Genomic DNA, 25,270 nt, shown 5'->3' with positions numbered 1-25,270 from the left:
ATTTAATTGTTTTTTCATTGTATTGCATTTTATATTATTTTATTTTGTTTTCCTTCTTTTCTCTTTTTTTTTTTTCATTTTCCAGCTCAGTTATTAGCGCAAGTCCAGCAAAGAAAAAAAAAAATGTAATAAATTAGACAAAAACACAAATTTTAATGCTTATTTTATTTTGTGTGTTAAACGAATATTTCTGCTCTTTACATTTAGCAAAAACTGAAAATGAAAGAAGAAATATGTAATAAATTAGAATGCTTATTTAAATTGAAAATTCCATGCGCTTAGTTTATTTTAGACTGCTTTTTGTAGTTGCATAGTATTTGATAGTACAGGTGTTACCTTTTTCCCAACAGGTGCGGTAAGTAATTATATGGATTAATTATTTAATTTATATATGCTAAATATAAAATAATATATATGGAACTCATAATCATTTTTTTGTTTTCAATTATACGTACTAAAATTTTGATGTTTAAACTCTGATCCCATTATATGAAATTTCTCGAAGAATTTATTGTAATCACAATCAATTTATTAAGAGAAAATATGTATAATTTTATTGTTCATAAGCTTAAATTATTCAATGATATGTTATTTTGTGTCAGAGAAATTTGACAAAGTCTGAAATATTTCTGATTGGTATATAAAATTATTTATGTATTAAATAGCTCGATATATGGGGAAAACTTTACCAGCTTGAACAATATATTTACCAGATTTTGTTTCTGTCTATCTCTTTACTGAAACCAACAATTCATATATTAGATTAAAGAGAATCAACAGCTTCCCTCACCTTATCTCTATGATTTTGTATATATGTTTTTATTGCTTTGATTTGTCTTTAGACATTCGAGTCAAGGTCAAGTCCATCCATTTTACAATGTAAAATTGTCTCAAATAATATTTTTTGAAATTTTTTAAAGTATATTATTACACACATTTATCAAGTTTTTAGCTTTAAACAAGAACAAAGAATGCAAATATATAAATCTGTAAAATATATATATAAATATATAGTAAATATATTTATATAAAAAACCATTATACCCTAGTTCAGGGTATAAAAATATATCAGCCTGATATAAATATAGTAAAAATATATATTCTTATATATATTTACTGAGTTGGGATTATATTGATGATGATTAATAAATGATTGAAATATATTTACTAAAATATACTTTAACATTTACTATATTCTCTGTGCTGATATATATATTTTTAGATTTATGTGTATTTCTATGTTCTGTTTATAAGACAATTCCTAGTCTGGCAATCTTTAATACATTCATAGTTTTTCTGAATGTAATCAAACAGTTTTAGACTTGCTCTGGGCCAAACCCGCGCTGATAAGCATTTATTGATACAAGCTCACATAGGCATTTAATTTGTTTACAACTTTGTACATATATATTTATATTATATATATTCATTTACATGTTTAGTATTTTAATTGTCACACACTTCACTTCAGTATTTTCACTCTACTTTTTCACTTGGTTGGCTGCTCTTGAGCTGCTCTTTGGCCTTCGTCACCCTTCACATCGCTCAGTACAAATCTGACACTCAAGACGCGTCCATTTTGGTCGACAATCGTTTTGACCAGTTCCCCGTTTTGATTGCGAATGTCCGTTGGCGTCAGATGCACCTGAGACAGAAAGTTTTCGATTGCGCTATCCCGTGGCGGGGGTGGTGCAAGTGGTGCAGGTGGTGCAAATGCTGCTGGTGGTGCACTCCCTGTCAAGTTGTTAACGCGCACCGTTGTCTTGATTATCCTGCCATCGGGCAGGACACGCGTGCGCACCACGTCGTTGCCTAGGTCCTTGGCGCGTTGAATGTCGTCGTCGGTGATGCCGCCACGATTCAGCATCTCCCTCACATGTGGCTCCAGTTCGGCGGTCTTTGGTGGCTCAACCGAGTTGAAGTTGCTGCGATAGCTAATCTTTGTAGCGGGCAGCTCGTCCAGATTGATGTTGGTCACCGGCTTGAGAGGCTCGTCGAACGGCTTGGGCGGAGCTGTGGGCAGGGGTGGGTAATCGCTGCTTTGCGGTTGTCGGGTCGGGAAGGGAAACGGCGTGGGCAGCGGCACGGGCTTAACTGTACTCGTTGGCACTAAACTGGGTAGCTCTCCGGCTGCTGGAAGAAATCCAGTTCCAGCTTCAGGTGCAGGTGCAGTAGCTCCAGGTGCAGCAGCCGCTCCATCTAATCCAGTCACGAAATTTGGATTCTTGAACCATGGCGGCAAACCCTGATCAAATAGGGCAGGAGTAGATGGCTGCCAGCTGGCTGGCAAGCCTACTCCAGCATCGCCTCCAATCGACGTCCAAGTGCGAAAGAGCGGCCCACTGTATGTGCGTGTCCTGGTCGTAATCGTGTTGCCCTGATTATCCTGCTCCGTTTTGGTGCTTGTCTGCGGCACAATGCCCGTCGGGAACTCAAAGCTGGGCCAGTTCGGCTTCAAGTCTGAGCCCGCTGACCAGGTGGCGCTGCCCACAGGTCCTCGATATGTCTTGATCGTGGTGGTCACCGTGCGTCCTTGATCATCCTTCTCGGTTTTGGTAGTTGTCTGCGGTGCTACGCCCGCTGGGAAGTCAAAGCTAGGCCAGCCACGAAAACTTGGCCAATGCTCGTCAAATGGCGAATTACTGCCCAGGGTGAAAGTGCGCCGATTGCCCACGCTCGATGGCAAGTATTCCCAATCCGTTTGAGGATTCACCGCGGGCTTGGGCGTCGACTGCGTCGGGGGCGTTGGGGGCGTCGTTGACGGCAGTTGGTCCTGGCTGGAAGTCTTGCTTATGATTTGGCCATCCGACGAGAGTGTGTAGGTCGTCGTATGCAGCTGACCCTGTGCGTCCGGCTTACTGACTATCACCGGCTGTTTGGTTCTCCACAATTCTCCCAATGCCGCTGGCTCCATTCCCAGCTCGATGGCCTGGCGGGTTAAAGTCACGCTGGGTGTATCATTAGTCCCGCTGCTGCTGCTCGTTGCGCCGCTTAGCTGAGATAAGCAGGATGACGTCATTGAGCGCACTCAATTAAATACAAACTGACCTACCTTCAGGGCCAACAGGCAGAGCAGAAAATAATTTGCACCTTTCATGCTGCGAGTGCTGAAACGAAACTGAGATCAGCACTGCAGCGGCTGCCCACTAAATAAACTCCCGATTGAGGAATTACTATATAGCTATATAGCTGAGAGAGCTGAGCGACGATCGAATAGATAGCTATGATGGAATCTATATATAATTGAGTAAAATCAGATGAGCGTAAACTTGTTCTCTTGAGGTTATCTCTGATCGAAGCCTCTGGGCAAATTCAGAACTGATTGGAATATATATATATGAGAAAATTAATTATATATATAAATATATATATATATATATTTCTTTTCGTATATATTCCCTTTCGATTTGTTTTGCTCGACTATGAATTAAACAGAATTTCCTGGAAAATTCTATTCCATAAAAAAATTAAAATTAAAGTTAATAGCTACGAGTATATATATTTATTCTATAATAAAATCAAATAAATGTATATATTAATAAATATATTCGGATTTTATATAATTCCAACCATTTCAAACATTTTCATTAACATATAAAAATGTAGAAAATGTATTAAAAAAGAAACCCAAAACAAATTTGGGTGCAAATTAAACAGGAAACAGGAACACCCCTAACCATTCCAAATCTAGAAATCCTTTATATAAGGATATAAAAAAAATATAGAAGATGCTGTCTGTGGCTTAGGAAGGTTGTCCTGGGACCTTAGACAAAGGTCCAGTGGCGGCCCAGTAAAAAGGTTGTTCACAGGGTAGTTTGAGAGGGAGACAGGCGTGGGGCGTAGTTAGGTTAGCTGCAGGGGTTACGGGTTGCCAGTTGCCAGTTGCCGGTTACCCATGCAGGATTTACGCTAAAAAGACGCCATAAACTTTGAATGTTGGTGGAGGCACAAAAAGAAAAAACATAAAAGTAGAAGCGTCAGAAGGGTGTGCATGACTAACAAATGCCCTGTACATAACTGAAATTTAAAGTGTAGAATGTATTCTGGGAAATGTGGAAGAGAAGAGTTTTATATAAGTGAGTGACATCATTAGGCTACCGCTACTCTATTCTATATAGAGGACTTTATAACAAATACTAAAAAAGTCTTTGATATACCCTATGCATTCCGCTTACCACCAAGTACAGTCGTATAGCATACCCATCTTGCTAAGCCATACAGGGTGTAGAAAAAGCGGACCGAAATTGGAATTTGATAGACGCCTGGGCGTCGGTCTGTGACTCGTCCTTCGACTGTCCTCGTTGGCGCTGGCAAAGTTCAGAGGCCGTTGCACGGTACACAGGAGCCGCTAAGTGGGCGGACCAGAGGTGCAGGCGGGCATCGGACGTGGGCTCAAGATGGGGTTAGGGTAGCGTTGGCCAGGGCTGGGGTTGGGATAGTGTAGGGTGAGCATGCCAAGTATTGACGACTTTTTAAAAGGGTCGAGTGACGTCGCTGCTGTTAAGGACGGGACAATGTGTGTGTGTGTGTGTGTGTATGTGTATGTGTGTGTGGGCCGCACAGCTGTGGGCTGTGTTGGCGCGTGTAATAAACCAAGCGATTTTAACACCCGCAATGCGAAGGGTGTAGCGTGTAGTGGGAAGCGTAGGGCATAGGGTGTCGGGTAGTCCTTGGTAGCCGGGCAAAGTTATAAAACTTTACAGTTAACTAGGCTTGGCAATCAAGCTAAAAGCAAAGGCGTCGTCATCAGTGCCTCCCAAACACACACACACACACACACCTACTACTACTACAACCCCACGCCCTCCCCCTCTCTCCCACTCTCTGTGGGGGTCGCGTCACGTCTGGCGCCATCTAGCGGCCATTGCATGAGTATGCCATCCGAAAAAAAAGAAACCAACTGGAAACGGAACGGCAAGCACCTCTAAACGTGGACAGTTCTCGGCACACACACACACCTGCACACCCCCACACACTCACACTCACACTCTTACGCTCCTGGACGTGTGTGTCCTTTTTTTGCGACTATCCTATCTGCCGGGCTTGGCTTAACCAATGCGACGTTTGTTTGCTCAAATCGTTTCTCGTTTTAAACATTCGCCTTTTGTTTTTTTTTTCTCTGTTCCTTTCTTCTCTTTTTTTTTTTGGTTTTTCTCTTGCCTTTTGCCATTCCACATTTGCCATTTTATCTGTCTCGTTCGTAGACATTGTCTGTGGTCCAACAAAAATGGAAAAAAGAGCCAGCTCCCTGTATTTTCTATGTGCCTTTTTTTGACCCATCGAGTCTAAATTAAAGTCTATTCAAAACGCAATATTTGCTAGAGGAGATCTGTTTATTTAGCTAAGGGGATCAGAAGAGAAAAATATGTTTTTGATATTTGTCGAAAATTTGTTTAATTGAAAAGCCCGATATTACAGAAGAATCCCAAATAAATGTCAAAAAATATTTTAAAAATAGAAATTAAGAAAACTAAGCTAAGAGATTTAGTTCTTTTCAGTCAAGATATTCAGAATTGGAGGCAATAATTTTGTGTAAATTGTAAACTCAAAGAATACTTATCAGTTTCAATTATCAATTTCTCAAACAATTACTTTGACATTTTCATAACTTGCTGCCAAAAATATTTCTAAAAAACTTCATGATGATATTTTCTAGAAAAGGTAAAACTCTTCATTTGCAACTCCCATTATGACTTCAAAAAATTTTCTAATTTCAACAGTAATTTGAATGTTAAAAATACTTCTCGATAGACTTCCCTCAATGCAAAATTGATTTCTAATCCCTTAAGCAGAATTAGATCTGGTCTTTAATAAGTAGCTTAATTAAAAATGTTCTGTGCGCTAGAAATAATTAAAGAGTCCGCATAAATGTGGGACTTCTTCAGTAAAAATTGAGAAAATGAGGATGAAGTATAAGAAAAACTAAAGGAGAAAAAAAAGAAAATATTTCTTGGCTTGGTTTTAGAGGAGTGCACAGGAGTTGGCCAAGAGTAAGGCACGCACCCTTAGAAGTTGAAGGCAGAAAAATAAAACGACGAATGGAGCTTAGGGTGCCTTGTCCCACCAACACCCTCCCCCTCCACCACTCTTCCTTCCCCTAGCCACCCCACCCTTGACCGCGTCGTGGGATTCGGGCATGTCAGTCTGACTGTGTGCGGACCGAGCGGAGTTTTAGGACCGTTTGGAACATGGGTCGGGCACTTCTTCATTAATTTTCATGGCGGCACAAGAACAATGCTCGCAACGAAACCCCTAGACCAGGGCTGGGCTCGTCCTCTTAGCGCCCAACTGGCTACCACTCCCCCTACACTCCACAAAGCTCCAATATGAAAACGTAGAAAGCAGAAATGATGGAAAAAAAAGAAGGAAAACACTTGACGAAAGGGGAGCTGTTGCTAGTTGCATTGAATATGAAATACACTTGCCTACGATAGAGAACATAAATCAATATATGAATAGATAAATTAAATAATAAATAAAAGTGTATGGAATTTGTGTTAACAAAAATATTCGAATTTTAATTTTTATATTTTCTACTTCCCAAATTTCCCAAGTATTCCCTGAAATCCGTCAATATCTGCTTATTCATTCTATTAATATTTAATATTCAATCAAATTTGAAATATAAAAGATATGTTCATTTTAATTTCTATTCTCTCTTTTCTATTGTCTTTTCCCGATATATGAAATTTCCTGAGAATTTCCTGAAGTTCTTCCTTAAGAAGATCCCTCAATGGCTGGCTATCCACTCAACTGAAGTACTTGGGTTTTTTCGTCAAGTGTATGGAAAAGTTACTCCTGCTGCCAAGTTGTGGGTGTGTTTTGTGCAAATGAGTGGAGGTGGAGATGGGGCTGGAGGTGGAGAGTCAAGCGAAGGGGGTGGCTTCTGGGGTGAGAGATTGGGGTCTGGTTAGAGCGAGCTATGCGCTGTCCTTCCTTCGCTGTCTGTCTCTATGTGTGTGTGTGTGTGGGTGGGTGTGTATTTGAGAGTGCGTCTGTGTGGGTTGATTACTTTCTGCTTTAGGTGCCTGTCCGTCCACGCCCATTCGTCCGCCTGTCCGCCAGTCCACTAGTCAAGCAGGCGCCCCCGCCCAAGCCGTTTCAGGGCGAACGCATTTTTATGTTTGCTCGCCTGGCTAGCGGTCCTTATTTTTTATCGCCAGCACAGGATGCGAAGCCCTTTTGTGCTGTGCCCCGCTCGCACCCAGAGCCACGGTGCGTCCAAATGGACGCCTGGCAGAGACAATTGTCCACTGAGCTAAGGGCAGCTGGAGATGTAGCGATGGAGACGGAGATGAGGATGAGGATGGGGATGGAGATGGAGATGGAGATGGGGTGGACGGTTTTTGTTAGAATTGCAATTTTTGCGCAGAAGAAAAAGCCAAGAGAAAACGTCTTGGCAACTGCTTTGACATGCTCCTCAGCCTCGGCGCAGCCTCCGTCTCAGCATCTTTAGCGAAATGCTCTAATGAATTTCCGTCCAGGCAACTGGGCAACAACCCTCAAAAGAAAGCACAAAAAAAAGCAATGGAAATAAAAAACAATTAAAGTGTGCTTATGAGGGGTGCTTGGTCAGATATAGAGGGGCGGGGGTTGGTTGAGGAAATGAGGTGAGGGCAGACGCACCCATAATCATAATTGCGCAGCCCGAAAGTGCGGACGAAACAAGCTCTAAGTCCCCCGCCCAACACCCCCGCCCGACTTGTCGATTGTTTCTTGAACCCGTTTTTTCTTTCTAATTGTTGAGCCGGTATTCCCGTTAATTTCTTCTTTTCTTTCGCTTTGCTTTGCTTTCGCTCTGCTTAATTGTGTGCCCGGCTTGTTTTCCTTTTGGATAGCCTGTCCTTCAGCTATGTTTTCTTCTCTTTTTTTATATTTTTTTTTGTAATTTTGCTGGTTAGAGCGGAATTTTCACTTGCTTTTAATTTGTCAATTTTGTGCGTTGTCTCTTGTTGTTTTCTTTTTGTTGCCTCTGTTTGCTGATGAGCCCTGAAAGTTGCCAAACAAGGTGGCAATTACTTATTTTGGCTTTTCAGTGAGTCGCGTTTTAATTACTTGGAATGGTTAGAGATAGCCGGGGATTTACATGCAACTTAACACATTTCGTTGAGGTTAGATTTGAGCACTTTACACTAATTGAGATTAATATGGACAGAGAATGGGTTACTCCTTTCTTACTGAAATTTCTATTTCTCTTTTAGTTACTGTTTGTTATTCACACAAATATTTGAAGAAAGGGCCTCAAAACTGAGCTAAGCTCTCAAAGATACATATATTATAGAAAGAAATAGAATAAGAACTACAGCTAAAGCATTTACTGCACGCATTCTCTCTTTATAGTCCATGAGCATTTCTAGTGATTTCTGATTGGGATACCCACACACACCCACATTCAAAGAACTCACTCATAACAAGCAATTTACCTACGATTAGGACGAACGGCAAGAAAAAGAAAGCAGAAATTGCATTGCAAACGATTGAGCTTCCGTTAAATGCGAAACAACAACAGCAACAGCAATAATAAAAGCAAAACGATAAAAATAACAATGTCAATGATGATGATGATGACAAATAAACAACGGATTTAAGCCAGACAATGCTAAACACAGCACGAAAAGCAGCTGAGCATAGCAGGAGATGAAGCAAAGGGAGAGTGTGTGTGAAAGAGTAAGAGAGAGAGAGAGAGAGAGAGAAAGAGAGACAGAACGAGCTGGCAAATAATGAATTCCTTTGGCGAAACGCAAATTGATAAATTAAGCGCCACTTATGTCGCAAAGTGAAGAGCCGGACAAGTAAACAATGCGAAAGGAAGAGAAAGAGAGTGAGACCGAGACGTGCTGCCGGCGTATAAAAGAAATAAAGAAATGAAAATAACGGCAAGGCCACGCAGAACACAACAACAACAATATGGGAAAGAAAAACGACCACAAAGTGCACGCAAATTGAATCGGCAATAACCAACAAAAAAAAAAAAAAAAAATCAAATAAACAAAAAAAATACAAACATAAACATGCCAAAAATAAAAGTCAAAAGACACGCACAGCCGCTCTCACTCGCACTTGCACTGGCACTCACATGCAGCGAGTCTCGCATATACAAAAAGAAAATAGAAGCAAAACAATTAACGTCCTTGGCAAATGTGTTTTATTCGTTTTTGGCTGCTGCAGCAAAAGTAAAAGAAAAACTTGAGTTTCGCCCATATATAAAAGTGCAAAAAGCAAACGAAGAAATTATGCACAAAAGTGGAAGCAGAAGTAGTAGCAGCAGCAGCAACAGCAGCAGCCGCAGTCGCAGCAACAAGAAGCGTACAAAAAGTGAAGCAAAACAAACAAATAAACAAACAAGGCGAACAAACAACACAAAACGAGCGGCATGTCGGCGTCGCAGTCGCCGCTGCTATCGCCGTCAAAATGCTGCTGCTGAGAGCGCAGCGTTCATGTCGTGAGAGAGAAAGAGCGCACAAAGAGAAGATGACAATGATGATGATGATGACGATGATGACGCTGACGACGACGACGCACGCACACATAAAGAAATGCGCAGGCAAAAGTGTTTGAAAGCAACAAAAAAGACGAAACTAGAAAACGAGCAAAAAAAACTCAATGACAATGCCAGCAATAACAACAGCAGAAGCAACAAAACAGCCGAGCCGGAGACAACAACCTGTTGAGCCTCGTGCACACACAGACAAACACAGAGAAAGAGAGAGAGAGAGAGAGAGTAGCCTGCAACTCAAGCGGAAATGCAAATAAACAAACACGAGGTGCTGTGAGACGAGACGAGCAGGAGAACGAGACAGAGACAGAGAAACAGCAACTCGCGTCGGGCTCAACTATGGATGCCTTTCATTGTGTGGCGACACGCACACACATACATACACACACACACATACGCGCAGTGGCTTTGAATAACATTATGAGAATTTCGCCTTTTACTTTTAACACTTTTTACACATAAAAGAAAACAAAACCAACAAAACTCGCGCTCAAAATGCAAAGCAAAACAAAGCACAACACAGGAACAAAATAAAAACGCAACGACAAGCGAAAGTTGTTGCCCAGAGCCAAAGGAATTTACGACTTTTGCGAAATCAATTGAAAAGTGGCACAGAAAGGAGATGCAACAACTCGCTTGCTATTCCCTTCACTCACACACGCAATGTGTAACTCGAATGATTTTTGATTTTGCATGCTAACTGCAAAGATTTTTTGTTTGTTTTTTCTTTCCTTGCTGCACTCCCTTGTTATTTGTGTGACAAAGGATTGTCGAATTTTTTTGGTGAAGTCAGTGAAGCGAAAGGGTCGAAGGTAGATGGACGGAGAGAGTAAGAGAGAGGACAGTAAGAGCTTGCTGGACTACTCATATCTTTGGGCCATTCAATAACTGTTTGCGGTTGAGCTTTTGTTGTAATTGATGCGTTGTTTGATTGATTTGTAATTGCTTTTTATTGGAATTTAGTCAGAAGCTTTTGTTTCTTTTTTCTTTCACTGATTGCGTGAGTTAATGCATTTGCAATTATGATAGAAAAGCTGTAAAACAACAAAAATAAAAAAAACAAAGCAAATTTTAAAGTGTCAAGTGAATTTTGATAACAGAAAAGTTCTTGGATGAATGAGTTCCTATTAGATGAGCTGTGATATTGGAATTATGATATTCATAATTCATAGAATTGATGTTGAATATTAAATATATTGACAAAAATTTAACTAAATTGGGGCTTCGAGAATATTCTTTTCCAAAATAATATATTCTAAATGACGAAAATCCTAAAATATTTTCAGTTGTAACTATATGCCAGAAATTCAGTAGAGTTTATGTTGAAGAGATTATTACAAAGCAATTGCAACTAAGTTGACATTCCCACATATAAAACCATCTCTAAATAAACCTTTTTCTAAATACGAGCAACTATTTAATATTTACCTATATTACCTCCAAGCATCCAATTAGACCATTAGAAAACTCCATCAATTTCCTTAGCTCCATTTGGCCAACAGTTCTTCATAGCTTTGAACAGCTACCCATGATAAAGATGACGAAGAAGAAGACGTTCTGGGTGTAGCATTAGTTGACGTATTTCTGAGCAGCCATAAGCATGCACACATATTAGCCAAATGCTTGAATTATACTTTCCAACAAATTTTGGGCAAGGCATTAGTTTGACCCATCCCAAATGGGAAATAACATGATATAGCCCTCTCGCTCGCTCCCGCACACAGTCCAGCTAGCTCTGGCTGTCTCTCTGTCGCTAGCCATCTCATTCGGTTCTGGAAGAAGAAATGCATTGATTATGCATGCGTAAAGCTGAATTTCTAGTTCTCCTGTGGATGCTGTAGCTGTAGCTGTTGTTGTTGTTGTTGCCGTTGTGTCGTCTGCCTTTGATCTTACGTATGCGACTCGTTCCTTGACAATCCTTTTGCTGCCATTTGCTCCTGCAACGGCTACTCCATTTGCTCCGGTGGCTCCGGCTGCCGTTGTAGTCGCCGTCCTGTGGCAAGTGGAGGCTTTCAAGTAAAAAGATAAGATGGAAGCACAAGTTACAGACGCACACTGCTCCAAGATTTCCCCAGACCATCAAAAAAACATAGAGTTCGGTGTGTGTGTGTATATGTGTTGTGTGTGGCTCCTGTTGGGCCTTGTGTGCATTAGTATGTGTAGAGTATTCTTGAAAATTGTGCCTTTTGTTTGTTTGTGTGTGTCCTGCACAAATTAAAAGCATTTATGTGCATGCACTTTGAGAAATTGGCTGTGAAAAGAAGAAATCTTACTAAAATTTGATACAGAAAAATTTGGGAAATTCTTTTCTAAATTTTGAGTCAAAAAAAAAAAAAAAAAAAAATAATACAAATATGAATATGAATAGAGATTTTTTATAGATATTTAGCAGAGTATTAGAAGAGTCCTAAGACTCAAAAAATACAATTATAAAAACCTCTATATACATATCTCGATTATCGATGGCTATTCATATTTATGAATTTACTTTCTTTATTTTTCAGAAAGTATTTATATAAATATAATCTTTTATTTGTTATCTTTTTTATTTATTTCCTTCTTCATTTTAAATGTTATTACATATATTTCGAATTAAACAAATCAATTATAAAACTTTTTTTTATATACAAATGCATAATATAAATAATACGAATTTATTTCACTGAATATCCTAAGATGTTTCTAGATTCTTAATATAATTAATCATTTAGTTTTCTTATTCTCCCAGTGTATTTAAATGCGCGTACCTTTGTGCCTTGCGTCAACCTCTTGAGAGAAATTAACCCAAACCTTGGCGACAACTACTCTCTGCGCTTTTGCCTTCGCCTTCTTCTTCGCCTTGCCACGCCCCCAACTACCTTCGATACGAATTATGCAGAAAACTTCATTCGTTCAACATTGCGTTTACGTAACGTTTGGCCAGAACGAACTCAGGACCCAGAAACCAGAAACCAGAACCCAGCCCCAGCCAGCTCTCTCTCTCTCTCTCACTCTTTCAGTCTCCCTCTCTCTTTCTCTCTGTGTGTGTGTGTTGATTAGATTTTCTTGCAAGAAAACTGACCAAAGAGTGCACATACGTCAGCAATACATACATATATATGTACATATATGTGTGTCTACATGTGTGTGTCTGTGTGTAGGTAAATGCATGTGGTTACACATACATACATACATACACACACATACACAGTCACACAGAGAGATTGTTATATGTGCAAGCCTTGCATTACTTTTACTCGAAGAATTTTGGACTCTGCCTTTGTTTGTATGTGTGTGTGTGTTTCTGTCAGTGTGTGGTCAGCTTCTTAAAATGCAAGCAAAGCTGCATAGCTCATGCACATGTGCAGCGCCCACACACACATACACTGCTGGTGCAACTGCAGACTCTGAAATGCTTGACGGGTGGGAGGAGGGGCGAGGTCTTTTCTTAGGCTTTTCTAATGCACATTTTTGCATTTCCGCCTAGAAAGAGTCGACTGCAGTGCTAGAGCGAGAGCGCCTACAATTCAAAATGTCTTATTAGTGCACACACACACGCGCGAGTGTGTGTGCAAGAGCGAGTACGATATATTTGCAAAGAAAATGCAGCAAGTTTTGTGGTTTAAGTTTCTGTTTCGGTTGCCGAAAACTCAACTTGTGGGTGTCAACATACATTGTTTATGCGTCTGTGTTGGTGTGTGTGTGTGTGCTGGCGAGTATGCTCTGCTGACTGGGCACAACAAAATTACAAATATTTTTTTTCGTATGGGCACATATTTAATTTTAATTGCCAGAGCACAAAGCCGAATGTAAGGGTGAAAATCTTGAAGGAAATTTTAAGCTGAAAAATGAAGGAGAAATTGAATTGATAAGATGAATTGATAAGATGAAGGCAAATGGAATAACTTTGAATTAGAGCCGAAGGCCTGGTCGCTAGCGCTCTTATTATATACTTAGCTTTAATATTCTTGTGTATTATAGCTAACTTTGTAAAATAAAATAAAAAAAAACTTTGAATTAGGGTCTTGAAATGGAAAGAGATAGAATATGAAATGCATTAACATATTCTACACCTACTAATAAAATTTTCGGTGCCTATTTTAACAATATTTGTGGACGCGAAAAATGATTGAAATAGCTATTTCTCCAAGGGTTCAGGGGATCTCGTAGTCGAGCAGTCTCGACTAGAGCTTTCTTACTTGTTATATAAGAATTTCTTTTACATATCATATCATATATATAGACTTATTGGATCGGGTCTTGACCTAACACCTCCAAAATTGTCAAAAATATAGCATATAATATTAATAATAATATAGCTTTTAAGTAAATAAATTTTTGTAAATATCTATTTAGATTAAGTTCCCAATTAGGTAGCGGTGCGCTAAACTGTAAATAAATACATTTTATAATTTCTCAAAAAAAAAAAAAAAAAATGAATTTATAATATTAAGCTCTTTAAATACTTCAATGAATACATTCTATTTCGTATATTTTCTTAACATAAAATATTTCCTGGAGGCAACCAAAATATTCTCAATATGTACAATATATATGCTTCACAAATATAAATAAATGACTAGCTGGAGTGCAAATTAATCTAAATGCTAGAGAAGCACAAATGACAAAGTAAATTGCTCATTTATGTATAAAACTGGACAAAAACTTCGAAGACGTTGAAATGTGGCAACAAGAAAATGCAATTTCTTAAGACATTTTACTCAAACCCCTCAAGAACAAGAACACCCAAAAATTGTGCATAAATGCATGTGCATGCAAACATGCATATGCATATATATATATATATATATATATCAAAATATACGTGTGTGTGTGTATATACAAGCAGTCTGAAATGTTAAGCTAAAAATCAACAAAGACATAACATATACACACAAATGCAAGAGAAATATCTCAGGTGTGCGTGGGTGGGTGTCTTTTGGTCAAAATTGTAATCAAAATGCATCTTAAGAAAAATGGAAAATGAACATAAGACAAGTGCGTGCGTTAGAGCGGGATGTATAGAGCTCAAAGTGGTGGGCGATGCAGTAAATCGATAGCATTGCATACTTTTAGGCCTCAAGACGTGGGCGTCACGCACACGCACACGAAGACACACACACAAACATAACCATGCACACCTGGTTTAATAATAATTATAATAGTACAAACAAGCTCGAAACTAAATTTCCTGTTCAATTTTTGAAGAGTTTGCTAGCCATCTCTTTTTCTTACGACTATAATAATTATTATGCATACAATAAAGGTGCCAGCTAACTCCTTAAGCTCCCCAGCTGGCCGCCAGGCAACCCCAACAATGGGTCGACCTCACTCCCATCTATTGCCATAAAGTCAGCTCAAAGCCATCGATTGTCTGGCCAAGTCATTGATTAGAACAGACACACGCACACCTATACCTCAAAGCTGTTCCCTCATCAGAATAGTGCAGCTCTCATGTGTGTGTGTGTGTGTGTGGTTGTGAAGGTGTGGGGGTGGCAACCCTATTTATTGTGTGCGTGTCGCTGCCAAAGCGCCTTTTGTTCTACAATGATGCATCGCCATCATTATGATTTTCTCTATACACCCACACACACACACACAGCTACCTACACACATGTGTGTGTATATACTGGCCATGTATGCGTGCGTGTGCGTGCTATGTTTGTATATAATTTTCCACATATAAATATGCACATTGCGCCGCAGTTCAACATTCAGACTGCCCGCTGTGTGTGAGTAATTATATTTGTGTGTGTGTGTGCGTGTGTGTTTTCCTTTTTTTTTTTTTTTTTTTTTTTTTTTGAATAATTGTTTTCATTGCATTCCCGTGTATGTTTTTAGTCCGTTCTACACTGCCAGACCCATCCCCACCTCGCCCCACTTTCGTTGTTCGCTCAACATATGCAGCGTTCATTCAATTAAACGCATTAACTTGATTTTCAATTAACTTTAAATATGCCAGATTTTTATGATCAATCTATATGAATATATATATATATGTATTTATGTATGTAGCCAAGAAATTATGTTTGTATAAATCGTGAAATTTATTGAAATTTGCTGTAAGCTGTAAACTCAAATGAGTCTGAATTAAATATTTGATGAGAATGTCAGAAAAATATATATATTCATAAAAAGAATATATAGTATTTATTTATTTTAAAAAATATGGAAAACATAATATATGTGCATCAAATAATGTTAATGTGTCTAAAAAAAACTAAATAATATTTATGTGCCATAAAAACGCTATCAAAATATCTAACAACCACATACATTGAAAATATAATATCAATTCGTGATAAAAATGTAAAATTGTGTTTTGTTTTTACCAAAATGGTTCATATGATATTTTATATAAAATTTTAAAAACTATTTTTTATACCGAATTGAAACTATATTAACAAAAAATAAATAAATATAAGAAAATAATAAAAATCATTGTATGAAAATATTGATACATTAATATACATAGATATATCAATTTAGGATCTTATTGAAGAGATATGATTTGTTATTTATTTATATTATTTATTATTTTTCTCACGACTTTTAAGAACTGGCCTGGCTTGCTTTAGGTCTTAAACAGCGAACCAGTAATAAATTTTACATTAGCTGCGGCGCCTATGCCATTCACTTATGGATTTCCTTTCTGTTCAGAGTAATTGTATTATTTTTTGCTTAGATGCGAGTTGGCTTGTCTGTGCTATCATATCACACAATCAGGTCAATGGCTCTGGGGATCACTCGATCGTTCTATGCGACGAAGTTGCTGTCGCAGCAGTTAATTTCTCTATATTCTCGAATCGCTCTAATCGACCTACCTAATTTGCCCTTGGCGCTGTCTAACAGACTTTACATAATCAAATTAATAACAATCATTACCACAGACTCCCATTTCAGCTACTTTCTTTTGAAATATTTACCCAAATGGCAACGAACCGCAACTCTTATTCAACTCAAGACCTGAACACATGACCAGCACAAATTTGATTTATATAAGTAATACTTGTCCAGACGATTTCGCTTTGCCAACTTGAACTTCAATCTTGGTACTTTTAACAATCTTTGCTCAGACTGGCAAGTCGTAATACATATATACCCATATATGTATATATTTATGTTTATATGTATGAGGTATACCCCTCTCATTTTCAGCTCACTTTCGTTTGTAAGGCTCAAAAACTACTCAAAAGTAACTTTGCCAACTTTCGCTGTTAAATACAACCCTTTAAGTCTCCACATCCACTCTCGCCCATCCCTCCCCCAGTGTGTGCCTCACTCCAGTTTAGCTACCCCCTTGGAGAAGCAAAATCCTGTTCTTGAAGAAAATTTTCAGCGATTTTCTGCTGTTATTTCCATCAAAATATATACGAATGTTTTTGCTGAAATGCAAAACACAATTAACTGAAATTAAAATAGGCGTACAGTCAGACACCGTGGGGGTAGCAACCCTTATAGAGTCGTTACCCCCACCCAACCTACCCTGCCATCAAAGGCAGCATTTCACCTGCAAACTTCGGCACATCTTGTGCGAGTGCCCAACTCCCGAGCGTGTCTTGCCCGGCCTTGCCTTTCCTTTCCTTTCCTTTCCTGTGCCTCGCCTTGCCTTGGTTTTTAATCACTTTGTCACCCCCGTGCTATGGGTAGCGTCATCTAATCCTAATTCAGAGCGCGCGTTTTGCCAAAACCCTTTTCACAAAATGTGCCGCTTTCACATGGGCCCGCAAAGCCCTTTCCCTGGTGCCAGCGGGTGACCCCTTCTTGTCCCGTCCCGTTTGTAAATGCAAATCAGACACAATTTTCCGACCCAAAATGAAAATTCCAAGTGAACGCGTATAAAAATACGACTTTGTGTGCCCTTTTATATATATATATATATATATAATTTTTTTCAGCTCTTTTGCTTTTCGGGCTTTTCTCTCCCCATTTCACTTTGAAATGCTGAAATTTATTTTTGATTAGGAACACCCCAGTTGTGCAGGCGCAGCCTGCGCCCACCCATGTGCCCAGGCACTGCTGCTCATCATCATCATCAAAACTTCAGGCCATCAACGACCCGCCCCCCATCTAGATGATATCCTGAGTTGCGTTACTTGGTGGTCCTGAAGACTTTGCGCCTGGTTGCCTTGACGCTGATATTGGACAGGCGTTACCCAAGCCAAACCCTACAGCAGGCCAGAGCAGAGAGCCTCCCCCGCTCCAACTCAAAGCCGGGAACAGTTGTAGCTATCCCCCCTTGGCACATCTCGGTTCAGTTGTGCCGTAATCCTCCACGTAAAGCGTAAACTGAGCTCGCGTCGTTAGCGTCGCCTCGAAGGACATCTTTGTATTATTTTCAACATTTAATTTGTTGCCGGCGACAACGTGGAGGAGCAGAACATGGACGAACCCATCACCCACACCACTCTCTGTCTCTCTCTCACTCATTCCCTCTTTATCTCTTCTCTTTGGCTGTAACTGTGTTTCACATTTTTGGTACCGCCAAATATATATAGAAAAGAAAATTGTCCGTCTGTAAGAGCCCGAAGTCAAGCCATTGCCTCCTCCTGCCAAATTGTGCGTATGTGGACTCGCAATTTTTGTTGCCTCGTTTGCGCTTATCCAATAACCTCGAATCTAATTACTTTTATATATATATACATTTTTTTCACATAATATCAAGTGGGGTTCGCGCAGGAAACAAAATTTTCTTTTGCTTTTCCCTTGATTTCATTTTCATTGCCCGAGTGTATGGGGTAGTTGGTTTTTGGCTTTCCTCGGGGGTGTGGTTAATTTTATTGAAAGACTATACCGTGCCAGTCATCAATTGAAACTATGATGAATGTCTTTGGATAGCATTACGAAATGGATATACAAATGCAATGCAAGACAGTAGATGCATATAAGAAATCTAAAATTTCGCTGGCAGATATATTTCGCTGAAAAATAATGTTGCTATTTATTTATTGCAATTTTAATGTAATTTAATACTCAGACCAGTGAGAAATGCAAATTGGGGTCACACAACAGGTTAATTAGGGAATGTAATGTTTTCTTAACTTCTGGCTTTAGTTGATTTATGAAATTAGTTGCAGTATTTGGCTTGGGAGAATCGTCGAGAGTTAAAGAAAAATGATTGATGAATATGTCCATTCAATTACTCTTTAGCTCTCCTTAATTTATGTTACAGATCTATGAAGTGTCTTTTTAACCAGAACTATATGTTCAGTAAAGTTTATATTCCTATTAAGCTAGAGATAATTCAGCTAGATTTATTACAGTTATAGATAATTCAGGTAGCGATACCTCACATAGAAATACTTTATTCCAGATATAGATATTTGGGCAAGAGGTTCTCGAAGTAAAGATACTTTATCTAGAGATACCCCAGCTTGATATACTTTGGAACAGAATACCTACTAGAAATAGGGTTAGGGATACCTTAGTTATAGATAGATTGTGCTAGAAATACCTCACTTAGAGATATGTTAGCTAGAGATACACCAGCTATAGATAACCCAAGTGGAGCTACTTTAGGTAAGGCTATCACAGCTAGAGATACTTAAGATAGAGAAACTTCAGAGATACTAGATATACTTCACCTAGAAATTCCTCAGTTAGGGATACCTCAGCATAGACACTTAAGCTAGCTATAGATACTTTATCTAAAGACACCGCAGGTAGAGCCACCTAAGCCAGAGATAATTCTGTCAGCTAGAGATACACCACCAAGATATATCTCGCCTAAAAATCTCTCAGCTACAAATACCTCATCCCTAGACTCCTCAGTTATAACTGCCAAAAACTTTTCATATCTCTATCCATATCTCTATCCATTCAGTAACATCCCCTCTGCACAAGTCTCTTCGTTAGAAATAGTGTTAGTGCAGTTTGTTGACAGATATAAACTGACTTTCAGCCTTTTTGACTGGTGCCAAGCCGAGCTGTTGCCTCGCATGGTAGATACTTGAAGAGTTGAGCAGCTGGCACCGTTACCCCATCCATTAGCTATTTCTAGCACCGGGTTTTTTTTTCGGCAACTTTTTCCTCTGCTTTGGCTGGCACCAATTCAGCGATTCGCCTCAATTTTCCATTTTTTCTTTTGACTGCCATAACTTTGGCATCTTATAAGCGAACTCTGATACCCCTCACTCAAGGTGAGCCCGAGTTAAACTCTATTTATTTCACCCCCTTTCGCTGTGTGCAAAAGCCTTTCATATTATGCAAAACAGCAGCCAGCCCAGCCCAGGCACTTGATGAGCGGCGAAAGGAAAAGCGTAAGAAAAACCTCTTGAAATCGAAATGAAAAGGCATCTGGGGTGGAGGTGGGCTTTGCAGGGGTCGAGTGAGGACCATCTCCTTTTTGCGTCCTTTTTTTTTGGGGCTTGAAAGAAACTTTTTGGTTGCCCAACGCGCGAGAAAAAAAGTTATGAAATATATAAAAAGAAAGTAAAAGAAAAATAAAACCTGTAAGGGATCGAATGGAAGGGTGAGTGTGAGTGTGAGAGTGAGTGACTGTGGCTGTGAGGATGTGAAGATGTGAGGCGGACCATGCGGTATATCCTTCATTAAATCGAAGAACAAACGAGCAGACAAGCAGCATGGCGACGACCAGAGCACAGAGCCCATGGCCCATGGCCCAGAACCCAAAGACTAAGCCGAAGGACGGACGAAGGGCCAGCTAGCCGGCTAACGGGTATTAGAAGGCGAAGCTCAAGAATACACACATGTACCCTTCGAAGCCCACACTGGGTAGCCAGGCAGGGAGTAGGATTTCTTTCATTTTAGCTTACCATTTCTTTCGTACCCCCACTGCCCATCAGCTTCATCAGTCCTCTCCGTCCCGCTCTCCCTAACCCCGGCAAAGTGTGTGTGCCAATGTGTGGGACCCTCTTCAAATGTGTTGCCTTTGGCCTGGCATGTGGCGCGACGACCGGACCCCCATATAAACCCCCATGCCAGGAAGGTGGCGCAACAACGTTTCAAATTCAACAACGAGCTAGGACGACGACGACGACGACAACGACGACGATGACGACAATGATGAAGGACAGGGGCCGTAGATGTTAGGGGAGAAATGTCGAAAAAAAACAACAACTTTTTCTTGGCATTTGTTGAACAGGAAACCAAGTCGAGAGTGGGAGAGGGGGAGAGAGAGAAAAAAAGGCGGGGTGCCAAGCTAGACGAATGAGCCAGGGCAGCGTCTGATGTGTCCTGGGTTTGGCACAGGCCTTGGCACGAAATGGGCATAGGACTTGGATTGTGGCATAAGGCAATAGGAACTGTGGAGCTCTGGCACTGTGTGGCTGCGGCGCGCTGGCTGACGGACTGACTGACGGACGAGCGCGCATTTCTCGTTTTGGGGCTGCGCTGTGAATGGCTGGAGGTTTTTATTTTGGGCAAGGCAATGCCCAAGGATATGCCCGGGGACCAAATGGCGGTTGGACTCGGAGTTGGAGTTGGTAATGGAGGTGGGGGTTGGGGATTGGGGTTGGGCATCTGACTTCGTCATGTGTTAGTTTGAGTTAGAGCCAGGCCTGGGCTGGGCGGGGCATTCGCTGGGGAGGCTCGCCCGGTCGCTCGCTGCGGTAACCATGTCGCCTGATAAGACACAATGGACATATCAAATTGTGGCTTAGCTCATGTATGTGTGTGCAGTCCCCCAACCTCCATCCACCATCCTCGATGCACGCCCCGCTATATTCGCTGGCCCAAGGGGGTTTGCCTTGGGGCGCGGCTGTCGTTCGAAGTTGGTGGAAATATAAATGGAATTTATGTTGAAGCAACCCCCGCCCTTCCTCAGCCAAAAGAGCATAGCATTTGCTTTATGTGGGAACCAGTTCAGCGACCAGTTGAAGCGGACAGCTCTAATAACTAACTGGCTGAACGTTCTAAAAACCAAAATCCACATATACAAGTCAAATATATATGTATATGTATGTATACGTGCATATATACTGTAATATAATTCCAAACCAAGCCCCCTAACACGCAGCGCCGAGTCGTAGCTGCCCCAACTGCCGCTTGATGGACGCCAAGTGCCGTGGCAAACATAATGCGCGTAACGTGAAATGAGTTTTGATGTGTGGAGTGTATGACAAAGACTGACATTCGCCGGAGGGGGTAGCGGCAAGTAGGTGTAGGGGCAGGAGTAGGGACAGCGTACTATAGGGTCGTCATCCTGTGCACAACGAGCCCTGCACGAGGGACAATTTGATGGCCTGGGGTCGAGGCAAGCGATGTTAAAAAATGTAAATGGTTAAATTCATTAAAAACAATTTAGTAAAACAGCAACTAACCTGGTGGTGGGGTAGGTAGGATATGTAAAGGGAAAAGATAGTGTTTGCTGGATAATAGGACAGGATATTATACCTTGTCAGGTAACATTAGAAAATGGTTTAACATTTCAGCAACTTTTTGAATAATAGGCTAAATGTTTGAATGCCAAAAAGCCCCCATCTTACATCGAATCTAGTTGATCTCTCGGGCTATACGATATCTTGAGCTAAAGCTCACTCTATTTTTGGTTTTCATTCAACTGTTTAGCTGCTCATCTCTTTTATTTTAAATATAGCTGAAGTATCTCTGACATATTTCACTAACGTCATTTGATACTCATATATAAGTTTTCATAGTTCAATTTTTTCAAAAACTATTATATTTATTGTGCACATTTCTCGCTTGTCTTTTGCGAACGTTTTCCGAATTGTTTTATTTTCCTGTTTATCAGTGGATGTTTGAGGGGCTTTAACACCATTTACTTCCAGCGTTGCTCACAGCAACCCGCACCTCAGTGCGTCCTCGCCTCGATCCCGGCCCAACCCTCCTTTTATGACGATTATTTTTATATCCTTTTCCACCCACTCTGGCGCCCACTTCTAACCAAGCAGTTCGTTTCGGGCTCCCGCCTTCCAAAAACTTTTGCCTGCTACCAAAAAATGTTTGCGATTGCTTTAGTCCACACCTCCTGGCAGCCGTACTCCAGTCGGCCGGGCGGCTGTTGCCCCTCGCTTGGTGTCTTAGCGCTTGCCAAGCTTAGCGCAATGGTAAAGGATTTTTGGTCTTTTATTGCACGTCAGACGTTAGTCCGTTCGCAGGACTTCTTGGTTGCCGAGTCCTGCTGCTGCTGCTACTGCTGCTGCTGTTCCTGTCCGTTGCCTTGGCCATTATGCTGCAGCAGCAGCATGAAAAAATTTAACGTTTATTGCTTGCGCCAATGAGCTAGTCCTTCTGCTCCTGCTCAGACTCCTGCTGCCGTTGCTGCCTTGGCTTTGCCTGTGCAGTCCTTTCGACATTTTGTCGGGCGCCAACTTGTCCCCGCTGCTCTGCTTGCTCTCCTCCTGCTGCTGCTGCGTTATTCAAGCGCCCATCCCAGTTCGGGTGTTGCCTTTTGCTTTTGGGGTTCCTTTCGTCCTGAGCAGCGCCATCTTGTTGTTTTGCTGAAATGCGAAGGACATTTGATGTAATGATGCCTGGAGGCAGCCACCACTCCCGATCTCTGCTTCGCTCTGCTTCTCTGACTGTGTGTGTGTGTGTGTGTAAGTGTGTTAGCGTGTGAGTGCTATCAGCGAATGTTAGGCGAGGCGACTGGTGGTCCTGGCTCGTTCGTTCTGCTCTCCACTTTCTTTTTGCGCAAAAGGCTCTATGGGGGCCGTCCCCGCCACCATCGCCGCTACCTCCGCCGCTGCTGCTGCCGCCTGCGCCTTTTGTTTGAGTTCACTTAAGTTCAGCGCTTGGGGTTCTTGGGTCCTGGTTATTTGGTCCCTTTACTTGTGCCTTGCCTTCGCCTTCGCATTCAGCTCTTATATATATGTATATATATATATATATATATTTTTTTTTTTGCAAAACTTTTGCCGCTGCTGCTTTCATTATCCTTTTGGCGTATCCTTGGCAGCCACTGACTCATGTGGGCGTCTTGAGCAGCGACCAAAGCGAAAGCAACGTGGAAAAAATAAGATGAATTACTTCTTTTGGCTGCAGCGCCAATGACCAACACCCAGCTCAGAGCCCCCTCCCCCTCTCTGCCACCGCCCGCCCGCCCGCCAGCCTGCCTAGTTCAGGACCCTCGGCAGCTGCCCTGGCTGGTCATCAATTTTCGTTCTGGACTAGGGCGCAGCTTTTGCTGCAAGATGTCCGCTTCATTTTTGGCGCTAAGAGGGAACTGAAAAGGAGCAGTGGCGTCGCCAATGTTGTCCACGCGGGGGCGATGGGGGGCAGGCAGGTCTTAGCAACCGAGCTGCAGGTCCAGCTATAGCAACAGCATAAGCAGTCGCTAGGAGATTAGATTTGATGGGTTTTAGGTGCGCCGCCATTGCCACAAACCAAGCGCATGTGTCCTGTGCCGTCCAGGGTGTCCGGGTGTCCGCTTTCATGTCCTGTCGCCTGGCAAACTCAAGCTCTCTCTCGTACGGGAATATGTCTTAGGATATTATTTTTTTCTGTGTGGGTAAATGTGTGTGTTTGCTTTTTGTTTGTGGAAAATGTAACTCCATCTATTGCGCCCCCATGTCAGCGCACATTTCTTTACCAACTTTTTTGTTGAGTTTTGAGGCAAAGTTCGATTTAAGTAGGGGTGAATATTCTCGCTTTAAGAATCTGCAATATTCTCTAATTATTTCATATTAGCTTATAGATCAGCTAAGGTGTGGGTTGTTCCCGAGAGCAAAGGGTTTTGATTGCAGTCCTTTCTTAAGTTTTTTTTTTTTTTTATAGATTTTCATAGATTGACCGTAGCTCTGCTTGGGAAAGCAAAAAAAAAAAAAAAAAAAAAAAAAAATCTAAGGCTCTGTTCTCATTGTTGACATGCCACGAAGGAAGCGTGACTGTTAACAAAAGTCCTTCCTTTTCTCTGATCTGTTGCTTCTGAACAAGTTAAAAACTTATTTTAATTAATTATATTTTTCAGTATATTACTAAGAAATGTTTTACTGTCCTGGCAGGCAAATGGAATCAAGTATCAGATGAATATTTATTATAGGTAGACAATACGATAAGCTAAAATATCCAACTAATCAATGTTGAGAATGCAAAATAGATAAAGGAATATATAAAAAGGAGAAGGAAAAAGGATCACTTTATCTAAATATAATAATCAGCATTGATCCGTTAGAGATCTTATAAGTTCTAGATAAATGTTGATAATTATATTTAGATAAAGAGACCCTAGTAGAAAGGTTTTAGGGTAACATGCAATCCAGAGTAATATATTTTGAAAGAGTCCCTTATAGAAATGATCTGAGCTAACATCTCTTAAGTGCTTCTCATCTTTCATTGTCATTGCTCTAATAGTAGTAATTTGAAAGTAAATCATATAAAAAAAGGCAGTGGAGTAATCCTGCATTGTATAAATTGTTAAGGAATATTTTAGAATTTTATTAAAATAAAAGTTGCTCCATAATTGGTTTATAACGTATGCTTCCTAGCTTCCCATCTATTCTACGTCCCCAGATCGATAAATCCTATTCTCACATCGGGCAATTGGGCGAACGCTCTTATTGGAAATGCATGCTGGAATGCATTCGCAATAATTTTAGACACTTTGCAATGATTATAAAAATCCAATTGCATTTATTTGCTTCAATCAATTTTAATCAAGCTCAACTTTGCTCACAAAGCAAAGCACACACTCACACACACACGCGCAGACTAACTATAGACCGAAAATGCTTTACACAAAGACGCATTTGCTCACACCTTAAGTGCGTGGGTGTGTGGGTGTCTGTGTTGGTGGGTTGCGCCTGCGGGGCGGTTTTATCTTCGGGTTATTACCGCTGAGTGTTGCCACACAAAATAATGCATTAAAGACGACAA

The 25,270-nt window shown here is 40.7% G+C and overlaps 2 protein-coding genes across 2 annotated transcripts in view; one reads left to right on the top strand and one right to left on the bottom strand.

Annotated features, from left to right (window-relative positions):
- Positions 1–25,270, top strand: part of LOC6576446 (proline-rich protein 36) — an 81,479-nt gene that overhangs the window by 6,206 nt on the left and 50,003 nt on the right. The window lies entirely within an intron of this gene.
- LOC6576447 (mucin-2) lies at positions 1,323–3,159 on the bottom strand. The gene is made up of 2 exons (XM_002002401.4): positions 3,053–3,159; positions 1,323–2,995 (listed from the first exon to the last, which is right to left on the bottom strand). The coding sequence occupies exons 1-2, from the start codon at positions 3,095–3,097 to the stop codon at positions 1,490–1,492; spliced, it is 1,551 nt and encodes a 516-aa protein (XP_002002437.1). The 5' UTR covers positions 3,098–3,159; the 3' UTR covers positions 1,323–1,489.

This window comes from Drosophila mojavensis, unplaced genomic scaffold (genome assembly GCF_018153725.1).
Source record: "Drosophila mojavensis isolate 15081-1352.22 unplaced genomic scaffold, ASM1815372v1 contig_36, whole genome shotgun sequence".
NCBI lineage: Eukaryota > Metazoa > Arthropoda > Insecta > Diptera > Drosophilidae > Drosophila > Drosophila mojavensis.
The sequence above is the reverse complement of the archived record's forward strand: the minus strand, read 5'-3'. Positions and strand labels throughout refer to the sequence as shown.

Bases quoted from the DNA above. Each gene is read 5' to 3' on its own strand.
- LOC6576447 (XM_002002401.4), bottom strand. From the start codon at position 3,097: ATGAAAGGTGCAAATTATTTTCTGCTCTGCCTGTTGGCCCTGAAG. The intron at 2,996-3,052 runs GTAGGTCAGTTT...TGCTTATCTCAG, and splicing joins TCTGCCTGTTGGCCCTGAAG to CTAAGCGGCGCAACGAGCAG.